Source organism: Ctenocephalides felis, unplaced genomic scaffold, assembly GCF_003426905.1.
Source record: "Ctenocephalides felis isolate EL2017-DRISC unplaced genomic scaffold, ASM342690v1 CF-g0.4_SCAFFOLD_00845, whole genome shotgun sequence".
NCBI lineage: Eukaryota > Metazoa > Arthropoda > Insecta > Siphonaptera > Pulicidae > Ctenocephalides > Ctenocephalides felis.
The window spans coordinates 36,831,046-36,841,516 of record NW_020536999.1 but is presented as its reverse complement, the minus strand read 5'-3'; the positions used below and the strand labels follow the sequence as shown (position 1 = coordinate 36,841,516).

General features: G+C 26.7%; 3 protein-coding genes across 3 annotated transcripts; 2 read left to right on the top strand and 1 right to left on the bottom strand.

Moving 5' to 3' along the window:
• Nucleotides 1-134: 134 nt before the first annotated feature.
• Nucleotides 135-924, top strand: LOC113370841 (heme oxygenase 2-like). Its single transcript, XM_026611526.1, has 3 exons — nucleotides 135-363; nucleotides 424-544; nucleotides 611-924. The coding sequence occupies exons 1-3, from the start codon at nucleotides 217-219 to the stop codon at nucleotides 877-879; spliced, it is 537 nt and encodes a 178-aa protein (XP_026467311.1). The 5' UTR covers nucleotides 135-216; the 3' UTR covers nucleotides 880-924.
• A 12-nt stretch (nucleotides 925-936) lies between these two features.
• Nucleotides 937-2,271, bottom strand: LOC113370852 (40S ribosomal protein S15-like). The gene is made up of 4 exons (XM_026611536.1): nucleotides 2,153-2,271; nucleotides 1,923-2,008; nucleotides 1,176-1,398; nucleotides 937-1,103 (listed from the first exon to the last, which is right to left on the bottom strand). Exons 1-4 carry the CDS (start codon nucleotides 2,159-2,161, stop codon nucleotides 978-980), a joined length of 444 nt encoding a protein of 147 aa, XP_026467321.1. The 5' UTR covers nucleotides 2,162-2,271; the 3' UTR covers nucleotides 937-977.
• A 1,377-nt stretch (nucleotides 2,272-3,648) lies between these two features.
• LOC113370820 (ubiquitin-like protein 7) lies at nucleotides 3,649-5,091 on the top strand. The gene is made up of 4 exons (XM_026611508.1): nucleotides 3,649-3,844; nucleotides 3,907-4,112; nucleotides 4,266-4,494; nucleotides 4,571-5,091. The coding sequence occupies exons 1-4, from the start codon at nucleotides 3,706-3,708 to the stop codon at nucleotides 5,074-5,076; spliced, it is 1,080 nt and encodes a 359-aa protein (XP_026467293.1). The 5' UTR covers nucleotides 3,649-3,705; the 3' UTR covers nucleotides 5,077-5,091.
• The last annotated feature ends 5,380 nt before the right edge of the window (nucleotides 5,092-10,471 follow it).

Sequence of the window (10,471 nt, the reverse complement as noted above, 5' to 3'; positions counted from 1 at the left end):
TATTGCAATTGTCAAATTGTTTTATGTATTGTATTGCAGTTTTATTTTTATGCATAAGAAGCATTTGCAGTTTCTCATATGTATTCTAGTTATTATAAATTGTATATATTCATAAATGCATATTTTTAAGCACTCTCTGACCAATCAGTATGGGCTGAAGGATTATTGGTGTTTTATGAAATTTTTAAATATTTGGAAAGAAATGTTGATCATCCAATGCTATGCACATCATTGAGAAGAATAGACGCATTTGAAAAAGACTTAGAATTCTACTTAGGAAAAGATTGGAAAAAGACATATGTTATACGAGAAAGTGTAGCAAACTATTTGAATCATCTGCATTATTTGGCTGATAATAATAAGGTACTGCTTTTGTCATAAAAAAAACTTTGTAAAACATAATGATTATTTGTTTTATCACAGATTTTATTGCTGGTATACGTTTATCATTTATACATGGGTTTACTGTCTGGTGGCCAGATTCTCAGAAAAAAACGAGCATATTCTATACTACCAAAGCGAACAAAAACAAAAAATATACCAGGTAATTTAATTTCAATTTTGTATTGTATCTCTATTACTATAATTTTAATAATTATTATTATCTCAGGAGAAGCAGTCACTGATTTTGAAGGTGCTAATTTATACAATTTAAAAAAGAAGCTTCGGGATGATATGGACAACGAAGCACGCAAATTTAGTGAGGCAACCAAGCAATTGTTTATCACAGAGAGTAAAAAATTATTTTTGATGAATAATAAAATAATTCAGTCAATTGAAGGAGCCGGTAAAGTTGTTATGAGAAAATTTTTGAAGTGGCTACTTATTTTAATTGTAACTGGGTTAATAGCATATATGTTATACAAACTCATATTGTAAGAATTTGACATCAATTCTGTTGACAAATAAATATTCATTGTAAACTGAAAGACAATATTACTTTTCCAAATAAATATATTAATGGAAAGCATACATTTTTATTTAAGTGGAATAAATCTGGAACTGTGTGTAGCACCAATACCTGGTCTACCGTGTTTAACAGGCTTATATGTCACAGAAAATTCTCCCAAGTAGTGTCCAATCATTTCAGGTTTGATTTCAACCTAACAAATATAAATAAATTAGTAATTGATCACAATATTTATATTGAAATTAATATTGGTAAATAAACTAACTTGATTGAATGTTTTTCCATTGTAAACACCAACAATGGAACCAACCATCTCTGGAACAATAATCATGTTGCGAAGGTGAGTCTTTACAATTTCAGGTTTCTCATTTGGAGGAGCATCTTTTTTGGCTTTACGTAATTTTTTAACAAGTGCCATTGGTTTGCGCTTCAAACCACGAGCAAAACGCCTGCGAGCTCTTGCATGCATTAATTCCATCAATTGCTCACTAAAATAAAAAAATCTATTAGGAAAAGCTGTTCATATATAACAAATTCTTCAAAGTATGAGCACTACTAGTGCAGAATTTCATTAACATCTGTTAAAACAGCATTTTTACACAAACATTTCCAATGTAATATAAATAGAGAAATCAACAATTTATGTGTGGGTAACATGTACTACTTCCAGACATATGAATTTCTAGTAAAGTTGGGATAGCAATTAACTGCATGTAATCTTAACGTATCCTTTTTAATGGCAATATTAAATAATATGCAAATGCAAACCGAAAAGATACATTCAACTCACCGGCTGTCAGGTTTAACCCTAAATATGATCCATTTCTATAAACATTGAATTTAACTCGCGGATAACATTATGTTGAGAAATTTAGTATTTGATATTTAGGATGATAATCACCAATTCAAATGATAATAGTAGCTAATAGCAAGTGATATAATTCAATTTTTGAACATGTAAACCACATACACATAACCTACAAAATTCACAATCATATTAAAAATCACTTACTTGGGCATATCCAGTAATTGATCCAAGTCGACCCCTCTGAAAGTAAACTTTCTAAAGGTACGCTTCTTCTTTTGAGTTTCTTCGGCCTATAACATTGAAATGAATACATTTTAACATGATAATAAATCAACAAAAATCAATATACACTGTAATAGCTCTGAGAAAATATTGTTAACGTTTTATAAATCATCTACTACATATTGTAATAATATTAAAAATTTTACACGTACCTCGCCCATGATTATTTCTTTAACAGATTTAGAAATAAACTTCTACAAGTTCCATCAAATGGAAAAGAGAGATCCCGGATATGATTTTCGTAGAACGTCAAGTTGTGACGACAGAGCTACCAACATAGAAAAAATTTAAGCGACGACTCGATTGTGAAATATTAGCGACTTCATAAATATAATTCTGCGTTGGTTTGAAACATTGCTCTTCTACTCTTATATCCAAGACATCATTGATAAACAAAACAATAGGCATTTTTTGTATTACATTTTCTGAATAATTTTTTTGACAAAATGCCTTTAGACGCTGAAGTGGGTACACGCTTGTAAGTAATATTTTAGATAAATTCTTTAATAAGACTATTTACTAATTTTCAAAAATAACTAATTTAGCGATCGAGAAATAGGACCTTTATATGAGTATAGAAAAGATATTTTTGATCCAAAACTTCATTTTGGCGTTCGACCGGTGCAATGGATGTTGAAACAAGAATTGGATTGCGCTAAGAAACCGATAAATGTAGTAAGTACATTAAAATATGGTGCATAAAACTAAATGAAAATTTTAGATTAATACGATAATAGAGTTTATTTTACTATTTTTTTTATTGAGTTTGCGACTTATTTTTGCAGATGCGCCGCACAGCACTAAAACAAATGTTAATAAAAGAATTTCATGAAGAAAATCATGCCCTCCAGTTTTTGGGATTGACCTACGCTCGTACGTTTAAATAAATCAAAACTTATATTATGTAATATTTATTGATCTAATAATATTTCCAAATCCTCAAAATCCTTGAGTAATAAACTTTTGACATAATTAAATTTATATTTAAAAAAATTTCATTATTTTTTTATAAAAATGTATGAGAACGGTTTCTTAAAGAACTTGAACTTAGGGTGGTTCTTAATATGAACTTAATTTTTGAATTTCCTTGCTCCCAAAAGCTCAAATGGTACCAAATTGATAAAATACAATTCTCTGAAAGTTTTTGCTCGTAATATTGTATTTTAGATAGAGCGCAATTCAATAAAAAGTTTTGTATAGAAATAGCATGAAAAAATTTCAATTTTTAATATATATACACACACAACTTAGAAGAATTCTAGGCAATGTGAAAACCTTTGGTTTTGGGCATGTGAAAAATGTTATAAGATTATTTAATATGATAACTGTATTATTTCTATATAAGTAAAAAAAACTTATTTGGATATTTTTTACATTTTCAATTTTTATGGTAAATGCAATTATTGTATTACATCTGCATCAGTTCTTGAACTTACACAAATATTACAAAAATATCTAATAAAAATAATAATAAATTTCTGTTTTAAATTACTTTTTAAAATTCGCGGGCTACAGTATGAAGTTCTGTGTCAGATAGGCGCGTGAATGGAAAAGAGGGAAAAGAATTGCAGATGACAGCTGTCAATATTAAATGTAATTCAGCATTACAAGCAAAACGGCCAAACTTGCATTTATATATTTATTTACGAAATTCTTTAACATCACAAACAAATAAACTTTTTTTTAGTTATTTGTATTAATAAAAATGTCTATTACTATAATGCATCGAATATCAAAAACCGATTGTATGAAATACAAAATTCCTTTTTGTGATGCAGAAGAAAGTGTGAAATCTTTAAAAGAACGCTTTCTGCAGTGGTTTGAGACTCCAAAGAATCCTATAGGTATTATTATAAGTAATTTTATTTAAAATCAGTCATTATCTAAATATATACTTTTTTTACAGAACTTGTTTTTAATTGTCAAATATTGAATGATTGTCAAACATTGTCTGAATGTGGTATTGAGCCAAACGTTGTACTTTACACTTTTACTCGGCATAAACCAAAGGAAATTCCAACTCCTACTATTTCAGATGAAGAAATTTTGAAAGTTTACCAATTTCTTGCATCCATTCGAAATTATCCACACAATAAAATGGCAGCATTGTTGGTAAAATATGTTTTGTATTATTAACATAAGTTCTGACATATAATCAAGTATTTTTACTAATTTAAATCGTAAACTAATTTAAGTGATTAGAACTTGATATAATAAATAACACTATTGAATATAGAATTTTCGACAATTTCTAACATATTGCAGAAGATAAACCGTCCTGAAAATTTAAATAAGATATTACAAGAAGTGCCTGAGCTGAACAATGATCTAAGAGCAATAGCCTTCTTAGAAGATCCATATTTGTTAACACAAATAAAAGTAGAGAGTACTTTCAGAAGAATGGCACAAAACCACCCATCACTTATCAAAGCGCTAGTGTTTGTAATGGAGATGATTAAAGGGAATGAAAAGACCGCAAAAACACAAAAACCTGGTAAAAATGATCTAAATCTTTTTGAAGATTCATTATTCTACATTCATAGCTAATTTATTTAAATTTAAACTTTCAGGCACCAGTGCTAGTATGCCATCAATGAGTAGTCTAATGGCTGAAAGTGATTCAGACTCGTCAGGATCTGAGAATTTCAGTGTTGGTTTTCCAGCACATAGAACAAATTCTGAAAGTAATAGTAGGATTACTTCTAATCAGTTATCTGCTGCCCTTGCTTTTGCAAGTAATACATCCAATTCTAATACCCCAACAAATTCTGTCCCAACAACATCTTCGAGTAGTTCTAGTTTAATTCGTTCACCTAGCTCGATTATAACTTCTTCTATGTTTAGTAATGCATTGAGAAATGCTATGCGACAGGTTAGAGACACTAATAGAGTGACACCATCTAGTCAAACTGAAAATAGAAATGAAAATAGCAATCTTGCAATCCAGTTGAATAGAATGAGAGAATTGGGGCTTACAGATGATGCTATTAATTTGCAAGCACTTGTGATTTGTAATAATGATGTGCAAGCTGCAATTAATTTAGTTCTGAGTGGGGCAATTGGAAATACTGATTAGCTTACTTTACCGCTTCTGAATTTTATAGCTTAGTTATACATCAATTGTTATTTTAATTACTTAGCCTAGTTTTGTATTTTTATACATGTAAAAAAAATTATATATGATTCTGTGAATCTGTCATTTAATAAAAATATGAAAATCATTGATTATTGTTTATCTAATCATAGCTAGGAAACAGATTAGTTTCTATAAGTCAACTGATTAATAATAGTTTGCAGACCTGTCTGAATTTCATAGTGCTTTTTAGAGTAACAAGATATTTTTTAATCTTAATATAATATGAGAATACATTTGTAACACAATTGTAACTATATGATGTTAAAATTTTTGTAATTTAGAAGTATTAATTACACTCAGTATTATTTAGTACTTACCTAAATCACAAAAAACTTTTTAATTTAAATCTATTTAAATGTAAATTTATGATATGAATAATTATTATTACAATTATACAAGAAACTTGTTCAACCAGGACTCAGACAACACAGACTGTTGGTTTATTTTAAAAATATTTACAACCGAAATTAATCATAGAGCGTAGAACTTATATTTATATAGACTGGTAACATAGCTTTTAGTATAAACATACAGCAGTTAAGTTTAGTTTTTGAATAAATATTTTATAAAATAAATTTTGTTTCATTCAAATGTACGAGCGTAGGTCAATCCTAAGAACTGGAGGGCATGATTTTCTTTGTGAAATTCTTTTATTAACATTTGTTTTAGTCGGCGCATCTGAAAATATTAAGTTACAAACTCAATTAAAAATAGTAAACTAAACACGATTAACGTATTAATCTAAAAATTTCGGTTTCTTTCAATTTCGGCAATTCAATTCTTGTTTCAACATCCATTGCATGGGTCGAACGCCGGAATCAAGTTTTTTTTTTACTCATATAAAGGTCCTATTTCTCGATCACTAAATTAGTTATTTATGAAAATTATTAAAGAGTTAAACTAAAATATTACTTACAAACGTGTACTCACTTCAGCGTCCAAAGGCATTTTATCAAAAAAATCATTCAGAAAATTTAATACAAAAAATGTTTATCATATTAGCAATGATGTCTTAGATATGATTATTTTATGAGAGTTTTGTCAAAAAAATTATATATATTAAAGGGTTAGTAGTAAAATAAATTTAACTAACATTAAACATAATTTGCAATAAGTAGTTGAGTAATTCATGAAAAAAGATAAAAGTAAATCATAAAAATTAAATTCAAATCGGAAATTAATTCTAGGATAGTTATATAATCATATAAAAAATAGAAAATGATTGATATTAACAATTGTGCTTATGCTGACGCATTTGAAGCTGATTATATATCAAAGTTGTAGTTGATCATCAAATTAATGTATTTAATTATGTCGTTTTTCATAGAATAGACTTTTGTAAACTGTTTTGAGAAATTCTAGCACTGTTTTATTTCCTTTTTTAATGCTAGTAATTGATGCATTAAAGAAAAAATGTATAGAAACATCTAAATTTATTTTTAAATTATGAGCTCGTTTATTATTGTCTTTTCACGTCATAAATAATTTCTGGTCCGTTTATCAATTCAAAAATATCTCAGATATTATTATTGTGATTTTTTGTTGGGAATAAAATATTTTTTATACTTACTGCAAACGTAATTAATACATCAAGTAAATTTCTGTAAAACGGTTGAATTGTAATTTGGACTGCACATTCGAAATCCTTTTTCTATAACAATATATAAGTACTTATTTTAGTTTGTACCTTTAAAAAATACATTCTTGGAAACATTCAATTATTTTATGAATTGAACCTTATTTTATATTTTTTTCAGATTTTTAGCCTCAGCATATTTTTAATTTTACCTAATTCATTACAAATTATATAAAAATTATCAAATCTTACTATACTATAAGCATAGTATAGCATACTATAGTATAACATTTTTAATAGAATGAACTATCTAATAAAATATTAAATAATGTATTTTCTTTTAATCTTCTAACTTATAAATTCTAAATTTATTTGTACTTTCATCAATTTGTATATTAGTAGCAAAATGTTTTAATTTACTTGCGTTTGTAATATATTACTTAACTTTTATTTGCGAAGGGAGCAAGTTAAAAGGGGTGACTTTTTGCTCACATGGCTTTTCACAGTGAGATGCACGTACGAGTGATCTTTCAGGGTTGCCTTTATTAACTTTATTATAAACTGAGTACTAAGAATTCGAAAGGGTTGTATTTTATTGAAAATATAAATTGTTAAATAATCAGTTAGAACTTGTATATTACACTACTTGATTATATACTGTATTGTTATCATACATTTATTTCTTACAAAAAGTATTTTACTAATAATTAAATTTTTTCTCTGAATTCATTATTAATTATATGTACACTTATGATAATAATAAATGTATTACTTATGATAATTATAAATGTATTACATGTACACTTACACAAAAAGTTACAAAATTTACAATCCGTGATATTTGTAAGGATCAAGTGGAATTAAACTATTAAATAAATTTTTCTAAAGAATTTAACTAATATAATAACTTATAGTTTGCAATTGTAAAGTTGTACTCAGGCATCTGCACACTAATTTTAATTTGTCAAACTTACAGTATTTTATTTCAAAATTTCATTATAATTATAATGGATTAAACCGTTAGACTAACTATAGTGCTGATTAATACACAATTCTATTTTAAGATTATTATAAAATCTAATAAACTAATATCTGTTTACACTTTATTATTATTATTATTTGTTATTTTAACAACGTTTTCAACATATACGTGTTCAGTAATACCAAAATTATCGATCAATAATTTTGTAATTCTCAATTAGATCAATTTTTACGTTGTCATAGCCTTTTTTTATACTTCTTTATCTATGGTCATAGCAACTATCAACAATCATTTAACACGTTGACGGACAATTGCGGCTATAGCCGTCAAAGTGAAGTTCACAATGTGGCATGACTGCTATAGCCGTCCAAAATGAAACGGTCGTTTTTAGACACTACGGCTATAGCAGCACAAATGTGCACTTACTGGCGTATACGTAGAAGCATAGTGTCGTGTTTTGAAAACATCTTTTTAGGTTGAAGTTCATATATTATTTCACCTGTTATACGAGTTGCAGATTCAGTATGCACATGGTTGTGAATGGAGTAGTGCGATCGTGTTTTCTATTGAATTTATAGTTCTTATTGATACGTTTAACGATATTTATTATTATTTATAAAACTATACTGGTATGTATTTGTTTATTATTCATTTTATACTTTAAACAGAAAAGGTAATCTTTCATCTACTGGATGTAGCAGTATGGAATTCTTTCTACATCTTTAAAGAAAAGACAGGTTCTCAAATGAAGTATATAGAGTACAGGGAAGCAATCATACGATCTCTAACTGGTATAGATAATGAACGGGATGGAAGAACTTTGGTTCAATTTAAACGTGCACAAATCCAAACCAATGAAATCAACAACAATGGAACACAGCATTTTACTGAGAAAATTTTACCTCCTGAAAATTATCAGCGAAAAACATATTTTCAGCGTTGTAAACAATGTTATAAACAGGGAATAAGGAAGGAAACATCATATTGCTGCAAGAATTGCAATTGTATAATAATTATAAAATTATAATAAATTTTTTTGTCATTTATTTATTTTTGTTTGATTAAGAACTAACATTTCGTGTAAAACTCCCAAAAATACTTTGTTGCATACAAAAATTGCTTGTTTGAACCATTAAACTTGTCATTTACGTTTTTAAATTTTTGCTGTTATAGCCGCAACCTAATTAAAGGTACTAAATTAATCAAAATTAAGTTTATTTAAGCAGAAAGAGTAAAACTATACTTCTAACATTCTAAAAATCACAAAAACATATAGTGTCAATTTTCGAACTTCGCTTGTTCCTACTGTCCGTCAACGTGTTAATATATAAAAATATACATATAAAAAAAATAACATACATATATAAATATATAATTATTTATTTAATCTTTAATATATTAATATTCAATAATCAATAATATGATTACAATTTTGACGGGTTCATTTTGACAAAAAATTTAACATTGCACATTTATATTTTGACTTGTTAGATTAGACTTTATTATTAATAATTTTATGACGCATACTATATATACTTTTTTATACTTTATATACTTTAAAAATAACGAAAGTGTACTTAATTCACAAGAAAATAATGCTACTTTAGTTACTTTTCATGAATAAGCTAATCTAAAATTTAGTTTGAAGAAATTGGTTGAATTTAAGTTTTAATTGAAAAATTATAGAGAAAGTTTTGACACATATCAAAATTATTCTAAAAGTTTTACTTTTTACATTAAGAGCTTTCAATATTATAGAAACAAATTAAATCTTAGTTTCATAACAGTATTATTTTTACTATATATGCGAATGGCATATGAAATAATTATTGTCGTATCACCGAGCTAGGGCCGGTGTAGTTCCATTATAATTATTTTCTAGTTCCTCCCTGTTTTTAGGCAGTATGTGAACAATGTAGTACAATATTTGAAGGATTTAATATGATGTTATTAATTTCTTCATGCGTGCTATTTAAGAACGTGTCTATGTGTCACGAACGCGAGCAAACGTTAAATATGAATCTGCTAACTTTTTGTTATATATTAAATTTTATGATGAGACAAAATGAAAAATACATTTGCCTGTATAATAAAGGAATGATTAAATTAATGTAACTTATTACTTATTACTTAATAATATATTAAAATACAATAAACACTAATTCGCATATCAAGCTACAAAATGTGATTTAATTAATTTTAATTTACTAATTGTTTTGTTTATTCAATTTTAGTCTTGAAAGTATTTTTGAAGCATTATTAAATTAAAATAAAAGTCAAATATATGAGATAAAACGCAATATGTATAATGACTAAATATAATAATGACTTTATTTTTTTTATTCTATTACAGACTCTACATAAAATTATCGAAGTTTTAATAAATTATATTAAAAACCAAACATATCAAGAGATAAAATGCAATATAATGTAAATTTAAAACTAGTGAAGTGTATGGCATCGTGCCTTAAGGCAAATTGCTGGAACTTCCCGTACCGTAACGAAATGTTCGAGGAATACTGAATGTTTTCAAATAGATTATTATTATTGTAACATTGTCCAATATTTATAAGAAATATATAAACCTAATTGCAAAGTTGAAATTATTTATTTAAAGTGTATTAGAACTATAGTCAGAATTAAAAATAAAATCTGAATTATTTTTAATATACAAAAAAATTTTTTTTTTGAAAAAAAAAAGTTGAAACAAATTTTTTTTTTTAAAATCAATTATTTTGTCAAGACAAGCAGAAAGTTCTTTGAATCATTTAAATCGG